This window comes from Populus alba, chromosome 4, assembly GCF_005239225.2.
Source record: "Populus alba chromosome 4, ASM523922v2, whole genome shotgun sequence".
In the NCBI taxonomy this organism is placed as follows: domain Eukaryota; kingdom Viridiplantae; phylum Streptophyta; class Magnoliopsida; order Malpighiales; family Salicaceae; genus Populus; species Populus alba.
In genome coordinates this window covers 22625600-22647303 of record NC_133287.1, presented here as the reverse complement: position 1 = coordinate 22647303, position 21704 = coordinate 22625600, and the positions used below count along the sequence as shown (strand labels likewise).

The 21704-nt window shown below is 35.7% G+C and overlaps 3 protein-coding genes across 14 annotated transcripts; 1 reads left to right on the top strand and 2 right to left on the bottom strand.

Moving 5' to 3' along the window:
- Positions 1 to 1614: 1614 nt before the first annotated feature.
- Positions 1615 to 10090, top strand: LOC118031146 (protein STICHEL). Of its 2 annotated transcripts, XM_035035478.2 has the most exons (7): positions 1615 to 4355; positions 4561 to 4780; positions 5300 to 5842; positions 7261 to 7966; positions 9256 to 9334; positions 9505 to 9559; positions 9944 to 10090. In XM_035035478.2, exons 1-7 carry the CDS (start codon positions 2217 to 2219, stop codon positions 9973 to 9975), a joined length of 3774 nt encoding a protein of 1257 aa, XP_034891369.1. In that variant the 5' UTR covers positions 1615 to 2216; the 3' UTR covers positions 9976 to 10090. The 2 variants fall into 2 exon arrangements, with proteins under 2 accessions (XP_034891369.1, XP_034891368.1); XM_035035477.2 differs by lacking the exon at positions 9944 to 10090 and having other exon boundaries at positions 1616 to 4355; positions 9505 to 9861.
- A 137-nt stretch (positions 10091 to 10227) lies between these two features.
- LOC118031147 (2-C-methyl-D-erythritol 4-phosphate cytidylyltransferase, chloroplastic) lies at positions 10228 to 16110 on the bottom strand. Its single transcript, XM_035035479.2, has 12 exons — positions 15739 to 16110; positions 15584 to 15657; positions 15420 to 15491; positions 14187 to 14242; positions 13669 to 13748; positions 13467 to 13549; positions 12843 to 12920; positions 12678 to 12746; positions 12023 to 12091; positions 11866 to 11912; positions 10599 to 10689; positions 10228 to 10437 (listed from the first exon to the last, which is right to left on the bottom strand). Exons 1-12 carry the CDS (start codon positions 15890 to 15892, stop codon positions 10381 to 10383), a joined length of 930 nt encoding a protein of 309 aa, XP_034891370.1. The 5' UTR covers positions 15893 to 16110; the 3' UTR covers positions 10228 to 10380.
- Positions 16111 to 16710: 600 nt separating this feature from the next.
- On the bottom strand, positions 16711 to 21213 carry LOC118031089 (B3 domain-containing transcription factor VRN1). 11 transcript variants are annotated; one of them, XM_073408477.1, is made up of 8 exons: positions 20909 to 21212; positions 19950 to 20514; positions 19652 to 19854; positions 19210 to 19477; positions 18925 to 19086; positions 18706 to 18845; positions 18369 to 18536; positions 16711 to 16933 (listed from the first exon to the last, which is right to left on the bottom strand). In XM_073408477.1, the coding sequence occupies exons 1-8, from the start codon at positions 21002 to 21004 to the stop codon at positions 16910 to 16912; spliced, it is 1626 nt and encodes a 541-aa protein (XP_073264578.1). In that variant the 5' UTR covers positions 21005 to 21212; the 3' UTR covers positions 16711 to 16909. The 11 variants fall into 11 exon arrangements, 10 of the variants coding, with proteins under 10 accessions (XP_073264578.1, XP_073264580.1, XP_034891263.1 ...); XR_004684455.2 differs by lacking the exon at positions 16711 to 16933 and adding an exon at positions 17647 to 18038 and having other exon boundaries at positions 18137 to 18536; positions 20909 to 21211; XM_073408479.1 differs by lacking the exon at positions 16711 to 16933 and adding an exon at positions 17647 to 18038.
- Positions 21214 to 21704: the final 491 nt, after the last annotated feature.

The following is a 21704-nucleotide window of genomic DNA, read 5'->3' as shown; positions in this document are numbered from 1 at the left end:
AAACTGAGTCAATCATGGTGAAAGAGTGGGGGCATGCTTTTCAATTTTAGGACAGGAGTGATTTGCGGGCTTAATCACAGTCAGTGATTGTTATTAAGTGTTCTTAATTAGGAGAAGATTTGCGTTGACCAACAAAAAAAGAGATCTTAAATCAGAGTGTATCATCACCATTAATTCATTCTCCAAAGAGTAATAATCTCCTAATAGTATCACCGTTATTTTGTTTTTATTTTTTTTAACTCAAAGGGATTGACTAATAATGATATAATTAACAAATTGTATTTCATTCCACCTATGACTTATTGAGTTTAAACCTTATATCCCGTTTATAAATCTTTTTATTTAAATCCCTCCTTTTATATATATTTGGCTACTTAGAGAATGTTCAGGAACACGATTTCCATAAAACTTTAATTATTTTTTACTAAAATTTAATTAGTTTTTGTGTTTTGGATAATTTGATATGCTAATTTTAAAAATAATTTTTTAAAAATAAAAAACATCATTTTGATGTCTTTTGACACCAAAAACACTTTGAAAAGCAACGCAACTACACTCTAAAAAATACAGGGAAATGACAAGAAAATAATCCAGTAATTATAGGAATATCTTTCATTTCTTTATGTATAATTTACAAGCATTAAACCTTATATTCAACACATATTTTTTTTAATTAAATTCTTCTAAATGCATTATATTGATGGTGTTCTTGAGATTGTTGAGTCATAGACCAGGTTTAATAATATATGAAATTTGTGAAGATATATTATTTAGTTCTTGTCGGTAAAATCTTATAGTGTTACTTCTAAAGATACAATTACCATGAAGAAAATGGTTAGAATGTGCACAAATTCAGTGCAAAAACCAAAATAAGATAAGATTTCAAAGCTCCAATAAACAGCTATGCACAAATATTTCCATGATGAAAAATAGAGGTTATATTAGGATAAATAATACAAACGAGGATCCCAAGTTTCTTTTTTATGGAGATTATTTTCTTAAAAATAATTTATCATAATCATTAAGTTACACAAAATATTTTTTTCTAGATAAAATCAAGATATAAAAACAAAGAGAATGATGGAAGAAAAAGCTGTTGGATGAACTTAGTTTATCTTGTCATATATAATATGCTTCAATAAATATAATAAATAAAATTATTTGAAATAGAGTGTGGTACCAATTGTTTTTTAAAGTGTTTTTTTTTTTAAAAAAACATTAAAATAATATATATATATATATATATAAATTTTAAAAAAATTTATTTTTGATATCAAAATATTAAAATAATCTAAAAATACTAAATACAATTAATTTGAAGCAAAAATATTTTAATTTTAATAAAAAAAAAAGTTAAAACTGACTTTCAAACCTATCTAAATTTTAATAGAGATTATTTTTTAAAAAAAGAATTTACCATAATTTCGAAGTTACATAAATATATTTTTTTTTCACGATGCAGGAGAGGAGGATTGAAAAAGTGAGGTAAACTTTTTATTCTATGTGCATTAAATAAATATAATAACAAATTATTTGAAATATTATATTATCAAGTAATTTTATATTTTGGCCTAATAATCTTTATAATTATGAAAGAAAAAAACATGATCCAATGTAAGTAGTAATGAAAGAGACAAAAGAGAATCCTTGTTTGGAGGGAGCTTTCCATATGTTTCAACTTTCCTTTTCTTCTCATCTCATGTCCAAATTATGCCCAAAGAAAAGGTGAGAGAAGAGAGACAAGAGAGAAGACACGAAAGACTCTCAAAAGATTCAATTCAACTTTCAAGACGTCATTTGGGGCGCCAACTGAGAGAAATCCAAACCCTAGTGAGAGAAAGAGAGAGTTTTCATAGAGAAAAGAGAAGAAAGAGAGAGTCTTGAGGTTATCTCACCACCGCTTCACTGCATCATCATGTGTGTGTACAAGTAATTAGTCAAAGAAAAACTCTTTTTAGATCTGCACTCCTCACTCCAACCCTCCAAAAATACACAAAAGTTTAAGAAAAAAGGTGTCTTTTTTCTGCATTTTCACCATTCTTTCATTGCTTGTAAATGTTCCTCGCTCAAATGATTGATATGGAGGTGCATGATTGAAGAAATGGGAATGCGGGTCTAATTCAAAATTAATTCTTTTTTTGAAATTCTCAAGATTGGTTCTTCTTAATTTGATTGTGAGTGTGTGTTTGGTTGCTCGAATAATTTTGAAAAAGAAAATGTCAGAAATGAGATTTTCTGATCCAAGCAGACTTCATTTAAAGAAGGAGCTTACTCAAATCAGGAAGGCAGCTAGAGTTTTGAGAGATCCAGGAACAAGTTCTTCATGGAAGTCACCTCTTAATTCAGCTAGATCTGCAGCGACTATAGCGGCGGCGGCGGCTTCTACTTCTGCTTCTGCTTGGAAGCATTTTGAGACTGAGAATGCAATCCAAAATGGTGGTGGTGGTGGTGGTGGTGGTAATAACAATAGCACCCATTTGGACTCGCATTTCAAGAGTGGGAATAATCATGGGAAAGACAAAAGAGTGTTCCTTTACAATTGGAAGTCTCAGAAATCTTCCAGTGAGAAGAGTGCATTGGCAAGGAATGATGCTGATGATGACTACGAGTCTTGTTCTATTCAAGGGAGCCTTGATGATAGCCTGAGTGATGCAAGAAATGCTGGGGATTCGAAGAGTGACACTTATTTGGGTGAGACAAGGTCTGCTGCAATGATTTTCAGGTGTAGAGATGCAAATCTTGTGTCACCATCTATGAGAAGAGCTATGGGGATCAAGAAAAAGGGTAAGAAAACTAATGCCCGTTTCGATGTTTTGTCCAGATATCAACAAAAAGAGATGAACTTGAGGAGATTACTCAAGGGCCATCCTTCAATGGGCTTAGGTTTAGGTTTAGGGAGGGATGATGTTGTAGAGCAATCTGATGATACTGAAGAATATAGTAATTCAGAGTACTTAAGAAAGATTTCTGGGGCATCCCCATTGTTGTTAAAACTTAAGCATAAGAATCGGTCACATTCTCCTTCTAAATTATTGAGAACTACTCGAAAAGAGGACTCTTCTTATTCTCACAGCACACCTGCACTATCAGCTAGTTCTTATGATAAGTATCGTAAGCGCAATCCGAGCAATGTTGGATCTTGGGATGCCACCACAACCTCAGTGAATGATGGGGATGACGAGGATGATGATCATTTAGATTTACCTGGTCGCCAGGGATGTGGCATTCCTTGCTACTGGTCCAAACGGACGCCAAGATACAGAGGTGTATGTGGGAGTAGTTGTTGCTCACCTTCCCTTTCAGATACTTTAAGGAGAAAAGGAAGTAGCATGTTCTGTGGTAGTCAGTCACTGTATCATAGACGCCGACGTTCATGGTCAATTTCAAATAAGCGCAGAATTGGTTCAAGAACTGGACATGCATTGCTCCCATTGCTTACAAATAGTGGTGATGGCATAGGAGGGTCATCAATAGGAACTGGGCTTAGTGATGATGAGCTTTCTACAAACTATGGGGAACTTGATTTAGAGGCCTTGAGTAGATTGGATGGGAGGAGGTGGTCAAGTTGCAGGAGTCAGGATGGGTTGGAGATTGTGGCTTTAAATGGAGACGGAGAGGAGGAAGGCACGCCTGAAAATATTGGAAGCTTAAGCCAGAAATACAAGCCAGTTTTCTTCAGTGAATTGATTGGGCAAAACATTGTTGTTCAATCACTTACCAACGCTATATCTAGGGGAAGGATAGCACCGGTTTATCTTTTCCAAGGTCCACGTGGTATTGGTAAAACATCAGCAGCTAGGATTTTTGCCTCTGCCTTAAACTGCACGTCTGCTGAAGAAATAAAACCATGTGGGTACTGTAGGGAATGCAGTGATTCCATTTCTGGAAAGACCAGGGATCTATGGGAAGTTGATGGCACTGACAAGAAGGGAATTGATAAAGTTAGATACCTTCTGAAGAAAATTTCGCATAGGCCTCCATTGGGCTCTTCACATTACAAGGTTTTTCTTATCGATGAGTGTCACTTGTTACCCTCTACGATGTGGTTAGCATTTCTCAAGTTTCTTGAAGAACCACCACAGCGAGTTGTGTTCATATTTGTAACAACTGATCCTGATAACGTGCCCCGTACTGTACAATCACGGTGTCAGAAGTACCTCTTCAACAAAATTAAAGATGGAGATATTGTGGCAAGACTGAGGAAAATTTCTAAAGAAGAGAATCTTGATGTTGAATTAGGTGCACTGGATTTGATTGCTTTGAATGCAGATGGTTCACTTCGAGATGCTGAAACAATGTTAGACCAGTTGAGTTTGCTGGGGAAGAAGATAACAACGTCTTTTGTAAATGAATTGGTGAGTTCTGTCTACTGATGTGTGCTTTAACATTTTCTGCTTCAATCGGTTCCCTTAGATTATTTTCAAATCTTGTTGGGAGAAGACTACTTGGTGAATCATTAATAAGTATCATATAACTAGGTGAACAATACTTGTGAATTTCTGTTTAATGTATACCTGAATTGTTTTTGAACTCGAATATGTATTTTTTCAACCATTTCAGGTGGGGGTTGTTTCAGATGAGAAATTACTGGAACTTTTGGAATTAGCGATGTCTTCAGACACTGCAGAAACAGTAAAAAGGGCCAGGGATTTGATGGACTCTGGCGTTGATCCAATGGTTTTGATGTCTCAACTGGCTAGCCTCATTATGGACATTATTGCTGGGACATACAATGTTGTTGATGCCCAACATGGTGATTCACTCTTTGGTACACACAACTGTGAGTAGCGGTTCCTTGCTCTTATACTGTGACCTTACAGCTCTCCCTTCTGCAGATAAGAACCATGCATAGACTTAAAAACTTTTTTTATTTTTATCTTCAGCCAATAGATTGTATTGATCAGCAGCCAAACTGATTTCCTTGTGGTTGCAAAACAACCACAGGCCTCTTTACTGCATGTTCCTATTCCTTCTTGGGAAAACCTCCTTGAGATAGACAAAAACTAGAGCAAATATATGCTCAGGGCAGAATCAGTTAATTGCTTTTCAGATTAGATTTAGCTCAACTTTAATATGGTAATACTTGATTGTACCTGCTTTAATGGCCTTTTTTCTATGTTGCTAGTTCAATTATTTGGACGCTAGCCTCTAGATTCATCTTGTCTGACCTTGATGCTTAATTTTACAATTTATTATATAGTATGAAGATCATATATATTTACAAACATGTGTATATTGGAATTCCAATTTTTCTTCAGAATGTCGTTAATCATTATGGATACTTCATTTGGTTTTTTAGTGACTGAAGCAGAACTGGAGAGACTAAAGCATGCTTTGAGGCTTCTTTCAGAGGCTGAGAAACAGCTAAGGATCTCAAGTGACCGCTCAACATGGTTCACAGCAACTCTTCTACAGCTTGGTTCTACACCTTCAATGGATCTCACTCAGTCAAGCAGCAGTAGGAGGCAGAGCTCCAGGACAACGGAGGAAGATCCTTCAAGTGCTTCAAAGGAATCCAACGTTTACAAGACAAAGTCCAATGCTCAATATTTGACTCGGAGATCAAGTTCACCTCCATCCCTATACAGGGAAATAAATGGATGTTCCAGCCAACAAGGGGAATATGGTTTTAATGCCAAGCCCCCTCGTAGTCGATTGGTGAATAGCCGTACTTCATCTACTTCATTGGATGATGAAATAACTGGAAATATGATATTTAGATACAAAAACTCAAAGAAGTTGGATGATATATGGGAGAAATGTATTGAAAAGTGTCACTCACAGACATTGAGGCAGCTGCTGCATGCTCACGGAAAGCTTCTATCTATATCTGAAGTGGATGGTAAGTCCAGCACTTTTCTATTTCATTTCCAATTTCTGGTAGAACTGTACCTGAAAATCATGATAAAAGAAAGAACTACAACTTAAATACAAAAATTGTTTCCCTTGTTGATTTTACCATCTGTTTGATCTGGTTGCATATAGATCTATATCTGATCAGCCAAACATTACTCCCAATGTGCTTCTAGTGATTCTCGAGGACTTGATATGTGGGATAGAGATTCTAGATCTTTTGTCTATATGATCAAAAATAGTTATTTTTTCTTTTTTCTGGATGGCTGATCTGGTGAATGATGTGAGGTAATGTGCTCCATTTGCAAAAGCAAAGATATTTTTCTCCTCTGCTTGCTCTTAAGTTTTTCTATGAACCATAAGAGCATCTCATATTCGCATGATTCTGGCAATCCTAATGAAAATGGTTGTTAAATCTAGATTTGAATCGTGAATTGGAAACCCATATTTGTGATCGTGAATTGCAAGGTTCAGTAACAAATGAAAAGAACATTATAAAAGCTATATAACAAGAAATATATTTCTGAAACAAAAGAGAAATGATAATTTACTTAACAAAATGTGCATCAATTCATTCACTTTAGTAGTTTTAAGTCACTTAATATCCCAAAGTCGCAAAATTAAACATATTTTTCTTTGTTACCTGATCCTTCTAATGACTCAATAACTTGTAAAATATATAAAAGCTATCTTCAAACTAGTTAAACTACTTGATCTCCTAGTTTTAATAAAAAGTATTGATCTTCCCTGATATTGATATCACCATTGCCATTCTTGATGTCTTTGGCACTTATGCTTTCATTCAACCTTTTCGTTCTTTGTGAAAAATTACTTCATAATTTGTTGTAAATGGAATCACAGAAGAATGATCTGCATCAATTCCTAATTTACCTTTATTTCATTATTGCCTTCTCTGTTTCTGAGTAGCTCCCTGGTTACAACTGTTCTCGTGAGTGTTCAATATATGTTGGCAGCAAAGTTTTTGTGCTCTTGTAGTACAAGATATCAGAAAAGATTTATCTATAGCTGCCTACCAACTCCACAATTCCTGCTTCATAACCTGCTTGTTTGGATGGATTGGGTTGTTCTTCACTCATTTTGCTTATAATTTTCTTCCTTATGCAAAATTGATTTGATGTGACCCATGTTTATACCAGATTTTGAGTGGCAAGTGTTAAGTACCAGTTAAATAAAAACACAATGGATGAAGTGAAAAAGTTACTTAAGCTGTGCATGAGACAAAAGTTATTTAAATTGGCAGAATGGAATATTTTCTGCAATTGGTGAAAGTAACAATCGGGTGGATTGTTTTGATGTTTAAATTCCAATTCATCCTCGATAAATGAGTAATCTGTCTCTCTCTCTCTGTGCCTTCGTATCTTATGTTTGATATGCTTCTGCTTGCAGGAGCCCTTGCTGTTTATGTTGCATTTGAGGACCAAGATATCAAAGCCAGAGCTGAAAGGTTTTTGAGCAGTATCACAAATTCAATTGAAATAGTCCTTAGACGCAATGTAGAGGTTAGAATTATTCTTATCTCAGATGGTCTGGATTCTGTGATTTATGCGAATCAATCTGAGTTACAAGAAGGTCATAGGCAAGCAGATGCTACGTTGGCAATTGAGCTGGCAAAGAAGGCTAATTGCTCTGGTGCAGTAGCTGGTTATTCTGATTTGGACTTGCAAGAAGAGTTCCCAAAACTATCCAAAGGAAGCTTTAATGATGCCAATGCTGAAAACAATGGAGAGAGGAAGCTGGAAATGCCGATGCAGAGAATAGAATCCATTATCCGTGAACAGAGGTTAGAAACTGCCTGGTTACAGGCGGCAGAGAAGGGCACTCCAGGATCATTGAGTTGTTTGAAACCCGAGAAGAATCAGGTGTTGCCTCAAGACGACACCTATCAACAAAGTCAAATAGATTCCATAGGTTCAGTGGAACCGTCCTCCCAGACATGGGGAGATGAATTAAATCATGAACTCAAAGTATTGAAGATGCAGAATCGGAGGGTTCACCATAAGGACCAGATTGGTCATATGGTGGACCATTATCCGATATCACCAAGCTTATTACATGGAAGCAGCTATGTGGTCAATGGAAGCAAAGAAAGCCTGTGAGTCTTTTTCAGATCTCCTTCTGGTTTTATATGACTTTAGATTGTTTTTACTAATTATTTACGAGCCTTTATCCTCAAAACCATATTTGCATGCATCTCGTAAAAATTTGTTAGGCAGTTAACTTATTTGCATTTATTTAGTTAAGCAGGCTAGTTTCTCTTGTTCTTCGTAGAGCTTTTACTGCATTTCAAAATCTAATCTGAAGAAACACTATGCTAGTTGATATTTTTTTCAGGGATAAAACTCACAATATTCATAGGTTCTGTTTCAAAATAAAGTAAAATTTGAGGATAAAAGAAATTAACAATATATATAGAATGGTGCTGCTCATCATAGATTACTTTTCAATGCTTGTCTTCCCTCAGAGTGTCATAATGCTTTAGACGTTCATGAATTCTTGCATTCTTTGAATGGTGTTTTTCTTATCCCATATCTCCCTACAAGTACTCTTCGTTCCCATATCATTAATTAAAAAAGTTACGAGGTATTTTTGCTCTATGTTTGGGTCAGTTTTGAATTGAAACTTCTATGCAAATAAGACATGAATTGTCAGGTTAATTGTGGTCGTAGCTCCCCTCCATTGGACCATCATTTTTACTTGGCTAATTTGTTCATCGTATCCTTGACTGAATCATTTTGGCATATGATCTGCTTTTGGTGCTTAGTTTAGGTATTTTAATCAGGAAGGCACTGCTGTTTCGTCAGTTATTTACTGGAAGGAAGAAGATATCTAATGATGATGCTTGGATAACATAATGTGTCGTTTTGTCTAAAAATAAAGTAAGATGAGTAGATGGGGAGTCAAGAAACGTGTAGTTTAAAGATCATTGAGAGTTGTGGAATAGGAGGTGGAAAGAGACATCTTTTTACTGGAGACAAGAAGTTTGAATCAATGGAGAGATTTTAGAGATTATTTTAAGATTACTATAACTTATAAAAGTTTTAACTTGTTAACGAGATTCATCTAACCTACCCTAACTGTTTGTACTGGTAATTAAATATTTTGTAAGTTTCATTCTTTTCAAGTGACCAAAATGATCATTTTAAGACTTTCTTAAAGATAGCAGTGAGACAGTAGGTTTGTATCTCTATTGGACAAGTGATATCGCTGTTTGTCTTTCTTCTTCCATCATCAGTATGTTTATATGGTTTTCTATGGTCATCTTTTTAGCCTGAATTGTGGAAAACAGTGTCATAGAGAAGGAAGTGGGAGTGAATCAAGTTAAGCTCTATGTTGTGTTGCATCAAAATGAATGTGTTGCATAACTCTTACCTTTTTCTTTAGGGGATACGAGTCAAGTTCGGCTGGTGGAGGTTGCAGCGGGCTTTTATGTTGGAACACCAGCAGATCTAATAGAATTAAGGTACACTGATTTCAACCTGCATGTTTTTTTAATTACAGTATAGCAGTAAGTATTGTAGGGAATGGGACGATGACATGCCAACTGATCTACCACTTATTACCATTATCCGTTTGTTTAGTAAAAGGGTGTTTGCCCCTCATTGATCATGCTTTATTTCTGTGCTTAAACAGGCCAAAGGGACTCCAGTTCAACCTCGAGGCAGAAGTGGGCGATTTTCATTGTTTGGTGAGTGTGCAAAGCAAAAGAAACCGGATAGCAGAAATACAAGATAACTGAGACATTTCAAATACAAACCCTGCTAGTAAAAGATGGTCTTTGGAACTTCACATTTTTCTGTATTTATTCATTCCGGGTCCAAGTCATTCTTACGAATGCAACCACAAAAAATATCTAATGTAAAGGTTTTGCTCTTGACGTGGGGCATATGTTTAGCTCCATCTATTTTTCATTGCCCAACGGTGAATAAAGAAACTTGGGATGTTCTTCATGGTTTCTTGTTATTTGATGCAAATTATATTTCCCTTTCACTTTTCTTCTCGTTGTTTTAGTTGTCATGCAGTTATCCAAACTCACCATAGTGTGATTGATAGAAGGGTTTCATTTTCCCAGGAAGTATTCAGGGCACAAAAGAAGAGAGGTGACACCCTTCAACAGCTACAGCAACCAGGCAACATTTCGTGCTACTCAGGCGACTGCTACCATTGAAATCCTGGGAATTCTCAAGAGTTACTTGTGAGTTTTACATGGTTGTGAATTGTGATCGACACCATGCATGTCCACGTTATACAAAATGGATATCAACTATGCTCGAAATAAATAGTCTAGAAAATTGGCTCACTGCAGCTCATGATACTGATTATTTGTGTTAAAAATGCGCCTGACGAAACACCATCTTTTACTGGCTAAACCATGGTTTTATTAAGCCAAAATTTCTCAGATTGCCTCCAACAAAATTCAGGTGAAGCTGAAATTTGAAATTGAAATTTTAAGTATATTATTTAGTCCTACGAAAAATACGAAAGGAAAACAAAGTTTACTCGGATAACTCAAGAGATCGTGCTTAAAATTCTCTCTGCAAGCAACAAATCATCAGGGGTTGTGACCTGCAAATCAAGGGGCGAATCAAGGGGTTTCAGCGTGGGTTTGTAATTGAAACAAAACTACTCTTGTTCTGTAAGCATAAAAGAAAATTGACTAAAGTGCAGAGAAGAAACATATTTACAGTCTTTCATGCTAAGGTTCACAGAGTATATATTTTCAATACCTTGATGTTTGTGTATGATCCTTCAGTGATGTATACTGGATGCTTAAGGTGCTCAACAATAGATACATCATCGGTGACTTCAAGACCCTCTCTGCACAATTACTAATGTCAGAATCCAACTCTATGTGGAATCGGTAGAGAATATTGATAATCCTGAATAAAGATGGTTCTCAAGGGTAACTTTTTCCACACAGAAGAACACCTATTGCAGACAGCACGAGTAAAGAGATTAAGAGCTTAATAAGTCTTGTGCAACTAGTGTCCAATGAAAACAAAAGCAATGAAGTGAGTGTGAATGAGAAGCCAGAAAAGCCTCGTCTCCAAGGAATCATGGTATAGCAAGTCCTATTCTTATAGAGCAGCTCTGGGGAAGAGGAAAGCTTCAGTTGGTGACAATTTCTTCCTCTAGAGAAAGACAAGAAAGTGGTTCAACTTCAGTATGCAGAATGCATACTCACTATTAATAGGAAACTTTCTTACTAGGTATTGGTCACCAAACCAGCATTAGGGTGAATTACATGGACCAAAATTTACAATAATTACACCGGTTTTCTCTCTTGTTTCTGAAATTTCAGAAATAGAAAGACCTCAAATTTTCAGCATCCACAGAATTTATCGATATGAAAATGACATGACCAAGTTCTTAATATTAATGGAAGGCCGATTCAAATTTCAGGAGGACCAATATACTCTCCAAAGCCATCCCCATTATAAATTCCTTGGAGACACCAAGATCCCACTTGACTGAACCCTCTGGCTATTAACTATGAACAAAAACACAGAAACCACTTCTCGGAAATATGTTTCAACTAATCCATAGATAACAAGTTTTTATTTGCCCCTCACAAAAACTCAAGCAGTCAGGTTTATAAAACCTCAAAACATGAACCATCATTAAAGGAAATTTTCCTTTCTGACCTCATTATGTTTACAAAAATAACATTGGTGTCCAACTCATATGCCTATCTGTTGTTGTCAGATTATAGGATATGTAAAAGTTCATTCAAGTTCTGCTGATAGATCCTGGATCATAGAGGCAGCTTGATGTGAAATACTATTCCAAATTTATTGGGATTCTTTTCTATTTCGATTCTGTGTGAATCAATGAAGTTGGAGACCGAGGTAACGGCAAAGTATTGAATTGTATCAATTAGTTTTGGATTTTGACCATCCGGCATTTTGTTTATGCAATATCAACATATTTAAGGATAAAAGAGCTCCAGGGTAACATTTACTAGAGAAATCTATAGCCACTAATAACGCTTACCTGTTCACCAGCTCAAAGCCTTTCTTAAGCAACTCGGGTTTCATCACCTGTACAATAAGATTTATATGCAGTTGGATAAATTAGCATTCAAGTACTATTTTCGAGGAAGTAAAAAAATAAAATTGATGATAGGTTATAAATCCTTTAAGCATTGAACCTGGGGGGTCTGCATTTCCCAAAGTGTTTTGCGGTCAAGAGTTCTCACTACAAAAGATTCACCATCCGCCTGCATAGAAATTAGATAACAGTTTATAAATTCTGTTAAATGTTAGGATTTATAATGCATGGATATCTAATTAATGGCATTTCAGTCAAGAGATCAAAGAAGCTAAGGAAAGTTATAAAAGCTATTATGAGGCAGTAAGGATAACAAGGCAACAATATTAAGTAATGAGTTCTTTTCAAATAAACTCTTTTCCAGACCAATGAAAAGAATTTACACAAATAACAGAGTCGATATATGCATGATCTTCTATTTAATCAATTTCACAAAGAAGTATGCTTGGACAGAAAGAAAAATATTGAAGAAAATAAAACAAATAAATCCCTGTTTAGCTGTTCTTAGAAAGCTACATGAATGGCAGGAACAAAAAGCTCAAATCTCTCAGTATTTATTGAAGTCATCAAATAAGAATGCGCCCCAAACCAGTCATGCAAGAGTGAAAAAAAAAAAAAGAAAAACCAGACAAGAACTATTTATGACCACTCAGCAGTATTTCATGCCTCAAATATTTTTGTACCTGTGCGCGCGCGCACAGCATAAAAAAAAGGTTCAATGCACACACAAGTAACTTCCAAAGAATATTATGTACCTCCTTGATTGTAGCTTTAACAGGAACACCAAGTACAGCAGCTCCATTTATCCAACCATCTTTAAGGACCTAGGCACAAGCAATTACCATTTACTTGGATAGTCATTATCTAGAATGATGTAAAAAGTAGTAAAATCCACAGTTGATGCATTCACTCGATCCAACCTTTTCCACATCTTCTGACAATACCAGAGGCCTTGCTGAGTCATGGATGCAGACAAGCTCGGAATTCAAATCAACTTCCTGTGTAGAAAGTGGTATATTATGTTTAAAGATCAGACATTTCCAAACACTAACATGAATTATTGACTGATTGCAATCACATACTTTACAGTGAGACACACCAAAGACAAGTAAATTGCTCTCATGCAGTGAAACAACTACAAGGAGACTCACAAGTAGCTTAAATATGAAATGCATCATAATGAAGAAGGCTATCCTAAAAAAGACATCTTAAGGTATCTTAGCAGGGGAATCTTATTATGTTTTAAATGAACTATGAGATATGTTTTGCCAGGGTACTAGCAACACCACCCTCACCCTGTTCTAGAGAGATTAGCAGCTCTTGTAGAGCTTCCCCGTCTCTACTAGTTGTTTGTATTAGATGTTAGCAACCATGCTCTTTTGATCAGAATTATTTGAGCATATTTCAGAAAGCACACCAAAAAAGCCAAGAAAGTATTAAACATGCTTTAAAAACAATCCTGTAACAGTACACAAGTGATAAAAAAATCAAGCATGGTATCGAAAAGACATGAACTTCTCAACCAAAACAGATTGAGGCAGCACCTGAAGCCCACTGTATACAGAATCTTGTCTCTCCTTTCCTGGCAGTGCAAATTTAAGGTCTACATTGATCTGCTCTTGAGAATCTGAGAAAATGATAAAAAAACTTGTTTGAATCTCCTAATATAAAAAAGTTTATCAACAACCCAATCAGAATCCGTTTCCTGCAAAAGTATGAAGACAGAGAGAGAGAGAGATCTGGAACCTTCAAAAATGTCATTGTAGGATGGATCACAAACTACAATAATTTCTTTCACTTCATCCATTTCTGAGAAAGTGTACAAACTGCCAAAATATCATGCAGTCATTTTCAGAAGTAGGCATATGTTGCTTACATGCCAAACCTAGACTTGGTGAGCTGAGCTATGAAACCTTTTAACCAAAATAACAGAAATAAACCTGGTCAAATTCAGGATACTCAAACTAAATAACCATTCATGATAATTTCAAATGACCATAGGGTGATTTGCAATTGCATCGTATGTTACAGTCTGTCTCGAATGTGTTGGGGAAGTAAACAAACCATATCATTGCCTTCAATTATTTCAACACAGATTTGACCTTTGAATTTATACATCCAAACCTTTTAATTATAGCATGCTAATATTTCTCACTGTCACAAAACATAAGTTACTAAGTTTCCAAGATTCTGGCAGCATGATTAAAAGCTTCTACAGTGGTAAGGGGAGAAAAAAATAGTTGAAAAAAGTTGTTGTCATTTACCTATACAAAGCAATAGGTTGGCCAAGAAGTGGTAGATACTGCTTTGGCATGTTTGCCTAATCACAAAAAGATAATAAAACCATCATCTGGAAGATAAAAGAAACTATAGACAATGAACGAAATTAAAAGCAACTTGTAGATGTCAGAGAAAGAACTTATGAACTTAAATATGTAATAGCAGATACCGAAAAATAAACACAAATGCAAACCTAAAATCAAACAAAACAATACTGGCATAGCTAACTCAGAAACACATGCATTCCAAAACCTGAAAACCAATCGGTCAGAAAAATTCCATCAAGAATTTCCAAGGTAGGTTTATGACTATCATTGTTGGAAATAGAGAATTCAATACAAAGCAGAGAACAACGGGTTATTAAGCAAGGTCATTCAAACAATTATGTTCCCTGAAGTGTGTTTGGTCTCATTTATGTTTTAAATGTTAAGAAACTATCAAGCTCAAGTGTATTTACACTTTATCTCTTTTTTAATCAATATGCAAATTAATTATATGTTCAGTATCTCCTTGATTTCCACATAATGCATTATTATTGTTACCGTTTAAAGAAATGTTAATTGCTATATGGAAAAGTAACACAGTGATGACAGTAACGCAGAAAGCCAGTTATGATGATTAACCACATGAATCATAGAGCACTGGACATAGTGACTTGGATTGAGAGTAATGCAAAGCCAAGAGGCAGACCAATCAGAAACATCCAGCAGGTATGATGCATTTAGGGTATAACACACTAGGAAGGTTTAAGAATTGTTTAGTGTAGACATTAATTTATATCAAGTTACTGAGCTAGGCGATAGATGTACGACAGTATTGGCCTCCATACACGTAATGGGAATTAACACCATCACCCACAGCTTAATGGATATGCTTAAATGGAGCTAGAAATTAACAACCCTCTTTCCTAATCAGATTGAACTGAACCGATCCATTACATACATGAAAGAAAAAGAAGGCTACTCGCAATCTCATAAGCAATCCAAGTAATTGGGAACTCCAACAACTGGGCTAAGATTACACCTAACAATTGCATTGTGGCATATATCAAGCAAGAGAACAGAATAATTGCATGCTGGGATTGGGAGTGACGATGCCAGGCACATTTCATAACACAGGCAAAGAAAATGGTTAGCAGCTTAAACCAATAAAAGACACGCCATAATTTGGAAACAAGAGCGAATCAAAGGCAAATCTAATAATAACAAAGAACATACACCCATTCTTTTTCCCTGCCCTCCAGCCAACAGAATAACAGAAACACTCTTCTCTTTAACAACTCCAGATATCTGAGACAAAAAGACAACAACATAGAATATTAACAATTATTACCCTTTAGCATACATTAAGAAAGAGACCCAGGGGTCTGAAGACTATTTACATCATCAACTTGAGCAGAGCTCTTGGTAGTAAAGGGGAGGATTTTGGGCTTCTGGGTCAGCTTGAATTTATGTCCTGAAACCAAACTCCATCAAAACAAAATCAAGAACATTAATTTATAAGCAAGAAAGAAGAAGGAAGGAAACTTTGGCTTGCCTAGAGATTGAAGGAGGAGATTGGAGTTGAAGTGAAGAGATGGGGAAGGAAGTGAGTGATTGCTAGTGGATATAAAGGATAGAGTTTTAAGAGATTTGTAAGGAAAAGAGAGAGTAGTGAGGTTCATCTGAGAAAGAAGAAGATGGGGACTCATTTCTCTCCTTCTCTCTGGGTCTCTGTGGCCTGTGTGTTTGGACAGGTGAAAATTTAACAACGAAAGAAATGACTTGTCTTCAACTGTGTTTTTTACTGACTACTGATTCTTTGGATGGAAACACCAAAGTTTTTAGCATATTCTGCTTCGTCGCCTGGTCAGTTGTCAGCCTGATTCTACGTATCCAAGAAAAAAGGTGTACGAGTAAATCTTGCTAGGTTCAAGGTGTGTTGTGGGAGTGCTCTTGTTTTTGTTTTTTAATATTTTTAAAAAATATATTTTAATTTTTAAAAATAATTAAATGAATGCTTTTTTAACGTTTATTTTAATATATTTAATGCTAAAAATTAAATGAAATCTGAAAAATCAATGATCACCTAGAAATTACTCAGCGATTGAGATAATGGAAAAAAAAACATGTGTTATTAGGGTAATTTATTTACTTCCCTTGCTATGGCATCATGTACTAATTGCAAAACAATAGAAAAGGTTAATAAAAGAAAGAAATAACACTTGCAAGTTTCCAATTATCAATAGTTTCTTGAAGCATTATCTTGAAAAAATGCCGCTCTTGCAGGTTACCTTTCTTACTTGGAGCCTCATGGACAAAACAAGCCAAGGTTAAGCAAGAGTGAATACAACCAAGCAAACTTTCTCTGTGGCATCCATGAATCACTGGAGCTTCAGTGATAGAAAATGTGAACCAAGATCATCAACAACATGACAGCAAGTAGCTTAGCAGCTTGAATATTAATGCCAAAGTGGATCAAGATTTCCATTTGCGTTGCAGATAATTAGCCAAGAGGTCCCAACCAGTTACGAACAATTGAATATTGAGGAATTTAGCTTATAAAAGTAAGCATGCTTGAGTGCTAAACTCCTAATGGATTGATTCCGAAGGAGGCCATTACCATCAATGATCCATTTAAGAGGACAGATCAGAGTAGAGGAAATTCTAACAAAAATGACAACAAATCCGTATCAGACTATTCAGATCTCCTCTTGCATTAGCAGTTTTTAGCAGAGAAATCCCCAACTTCCCTGCATTACATGAATCAAAAAGTCAATTTACTAAACTCTCTGAATTGTTTTGAAAGTCTGATATACAGAGGAAGTAGTAGCCTAAGAGCCTGGCATGCTTCTCTTTGAGATGAGCAATTATATTATCTATGGTACCTTACGATTCACTAAAGGTTCTGAAGCATGTATACACACGATGTAGTTTCGCAGGAATGAGAAGACTTGAGAGGACAAAAGGAAGTTAAAATGGAAACCTTCAGCATTAATTACTAACCAAAACCCAGTATTTTGATTCCTGCTATGCTTCTTTTTTATCCTTTTTAATGCAAGTACCAAACATTTAACATGCAAAGCCTACTGGGACAGAATTACAGAGAGAAAAGAGCTATCATTGATGAAGAGAATCCTCAAGAATTATCTTGAAAAAATGAGGTGGTTTTTCCACAAACATCAAGGGTTTACCATCTCCCATTGTTAACCAAGCAGCTTTTGTATTGGTAGTGTTAATGATTTAATCGACTCGCAAAACAAAGTATTCAATTAACCCTCTGAATTTTCGGTATGAGGGAGGGAGTAGCAATCGTACCCTGGACCTGTGGTGTCTTGTGATTCTTAAGTTGCACTGGTTAATGCTCTATGGCAGTAGAGACAAATACAGAAAAGAAAGGAAAAAGACATCTTTTGTTTGAAGTACGAAGACGGAACATAAAAATAAATCTGTATCATTTACACAATTTCAGAGTGAATTTCTTCTTTTTAAAACATAAAAGATAGGGAGACATGTCCCTCTATCCTAATTGTTTGCAACTCTTCTGTTATTGTCTTGGGACATAAAGATAGAGTTAGTTGGAATAGAGGGGATATATCTCTTTCCCTGGTATTTTAAAAGTATAGAAATTGATTTTAAAACTATTATCGAGACGGATTTATTTTATATCTATGTCCCTGTTAACAACGCCGCTTCTTCCTGTCTCTACTGTATTCGTTTCTTCTATCATGAGACACCAAACACAATCCTGAGACTCTAAAATTTGTACATGTGGTGTAGTTTGCTGGACTGGAATATCTGAACAACCAAGTTCAAATCAAATGCAGGAGGGCAACATCACCAACTTTAACCTGAAGTCTTCAAAAAACCAAATGCATGGCAGATAATCAGTCAAGAAATCCTCACCCAAAATGGACGTTAGACTACTTGTACGCTAAACATGGTCGAGTTCTTACAATAGGGTTCAACAGAGCTTGGTCATTCAGCTAAAGAAAGCTGCACAGTGGTCCATTTAAGAGACAAAAGAGGAATTCTTAAGAACATTTCTTCGTTCGTAATGCATCCATGTGACCATAACAAAATGCTTGCTAGAAAGAGATTCGTGGGGCAAGTTTAGCGACCACTTCTGGAAATTAAAACTTTCAGCATGCCATTCTTGATGATCTCAAAGGCACAAACATCACCCACCTGCAGAGAATTTTCTCTTGCAAATCTTGCCCAGCCGGCAGATAATATAGCTTGTCTTTGAGTCCAACGGATGATCAACTTCACAGGCCATGATCTATCTGCAACTTGAAGCATAAGAGTCTGACTTTTGTGCTTAAAGTACCTCTCAACGAAGCTCATCGGCACGGACTGCACAAGGTATATACGAATTTAAAGTACTTGTATACAATCTTGGCGCAAAGTAGGAGTGCTTCTCCTCTCTAGCATTACTAGAACGCCTATGGAGACTGTTCCAAAGATATACTATGATATCATGATTCTTAAAAACATGCATGTAAGAATATGTTGACAAACCTACCACGAAGCATCTGTTGAGAAAATATGACCGTAGAACAACTTTGAAGAATGGATGTGTTGAGATGAATTTGCTCTCAGTTTCGGAACCTCGAGTAACCAGCACAGAAGAACTAATTTTTAGCTCAGGTTTCCCAAACTTGTCTAAGTAAATTTTAACAGTCAAACGATGAACAAGAAGTCATTTATCTTCACTAAATAGTTGAGAGTTATCAGCCCTTACCGGGTTCAACTTCAAATCTTGATTCAGAATGCTCAAATTCTCCAGGTTTATGTTCATCATCAGGGTCAGAAATTCCAGCACCATCTCTGCTATTCCATTCAGATTGAGGTTTAGCCACCAGGCTTTTATTTGGTTCAACTTGATTGGCTCCTCCCATATCTGCTGATACAAAGCAGAAATCCAAAAGCAGGGTCAGATGAACGGAGCATTTCTTATCCAAAAAGAAAGTATATCACTCAATCTATACATCGAAAAAACAAGAGAGGGAGGAGGTTCTTTACTCACCTGATGACAGGAGACTCTCTACATCCTTCAGGCGGAAAAACAAAACTTTCAATGACATTTCAGTAACATTAATCAGTTCAAAGACACAAAAGTCACCAACAGCCAGCTTATTGTCCTTGGCAAATGCCCTCCACCCATGACAGAATATGACTCCATATTTTGTGCGATTGTGGTACTTAACCGGCCATGTTCTACCATCTGTAACACAAAGGGAAACATTTCCTTTGTTTTTGGTGAAATACTTTCGAGCAAAGCTGCTTGGTACACTCTGCAAAAGTTAAAAAATGTTGGACAGACATCAGAAAGATAATCTTAGTTTCAATCAAGAGAACAAAAGTTCAGTCATCTGTTTGCTTCTTCCTATCTGAAAAATACTGCATACGCAAGTTGGATCAAGCAAAGTATAGTCCCTCAGGTTTTCAATTTAAACTTGAAAGATTACCAATTTATATCCAGTATGAACATATGATGGGCTCATGGCAACCTTGAAGAAGGGATTTTCAGATTTGAAAGCACTAGCTCTGCATAGAGCTTTAGCTTTTTCATAGCATGTCAGTGGTCGCATATTTGCAATAGCCCCAGCATGCGATAATCTTTGACCCCTAGCCATTAACATGCCTCGACCACCTCTGATGGAATCTTCCTCTGAAAATGAAGTAAAATTATGAGAAAAGCATATGACACCAGCTTGTTTTCCAATCGAAAAGACATTAAATAATATCATATTTCAATCTGCATACCATCAAGTCCCCTGACAGAACAACGCAACTTTGCCATCGTCTTGGAACCCTCCAGCTTCATCCCCCCAGACCAAGTGCCTGTAGGCGGAACCTCCACCGAAGTGTTTAGCTTTGAACAGGTCCCAGTTTCATAAGTTGAATAGGCTCTCACCATCTTGTGAGGCCGAGGACATGGTAATGGTGATTTCTTTCTTGTTCTTCGCGATGGTGAAAAGTGGTCCAGGATTTCAACCGAGTTATTTTCTTCCCCTCTATGCTTCTTGCACTCTTCGAGCAGTCCACGACCAGGCACCTCACTGCGGTTGCTCTTAAGTGGATAATCTATCTCTGTGGCACTATTGTCAAATATGAGGACATGGAAATCACAATTTCCTTCATATTCAAAAACAAGGAAGTGGCCGCAGGCTACAGAGTAATACTCTGCAAATTCCTTCCAACCCTTTTGCAACCAAACTTTACCATCACACTTTGTCAACTCAATTTCCCAAGCCTCACCAAGGACCTTAAGGCGTGCCAGATTTGTGAGATCCATCCCACATCTCGTCACAAACTTTTGTGGAAGCATCTGAAACAAATACCAAAGAAGAAAAATGGCAAATACACATACACATACACCAATGTTGTGTAATTCTACCCTTCAATTGGATTCTTGGCTTGTTATCCTCCAGAAAGAGGAGTTAGAGAATGATCTTTAACCCACGACAGCATCATCAACCCAAACCCAATATTTTGATTCCTGACATGGTTTTTTTAACAAGTACCAAATAGTATTCTACATGCAAAAGCTACTGGAAACAGAACAGAATCATGGAGAAAAAGGAGAGCTAGTTAAGCTGATGATCTACCAAAAGCACAATCAAGCATGTCAATGCCATAGACTTGTCATGAGGTGAATAGTCTTAAAGATACATAATACATGAGGAAATAACAAAAAAAAATAAAAATAAAAAATGGCTCACCAGCTTTCCTTCACGAAGAGAATCCTCGAGAATTACCTTGAAAAAATGGGGTGGTTTTGCCACAAACATCAAGGGTTTACCATCACCTTCACCCATTGTTAAGCAGTAAGCAGCTCAAGGGCTGTCGTCCTTGTGCTACTTCGTTACAGTGAGAGTTCTATCTATATATTTATACACAAATAGAACTGAACTGACCTCATATAAAACCAGTGCATGCTAATTGTGCTCCACTGCTTCAGCTCTGTGAATCATAATTGGGTTGTTAAAGAAAGTACCAAACTCCATTTAGTAATCAACCAACCTTCTCAGTAAAATAATCTTAACCACTAACTTAAATATAATTTATATTATTTTTTAATATATTTCAAATAAAAAACTCTTAAAATTTAAAATTTAAAATTTAAATATACAAACACTATTTTATATTTAATTTTTATTAAATAAATAAAAATAATAAAATTTAAACTCATATCTATCTCGTTATTAAAAAAATTTAATATCATATTAAAAAAAAATTCAATCTAATAACTTAAATTATAAAATTTTATATTATTTTCTAATATTCTCAATATATAAATATGCATTTATGCAACTATATAAAAACTTTCAATATGACAAGACACTGCTTAAATAGCAATAATCACATTCGCCAATCACATAGTTTGAATACTGATTTTAAAATATTATTTTTGTAATTGGTGTTTTTCAATTAAAAATATATAAAATAATATTTTTTATTTTTAATATTATCATATTAAAATATTAAAATTATTTTTTTAATATTTTTTTAATTAAA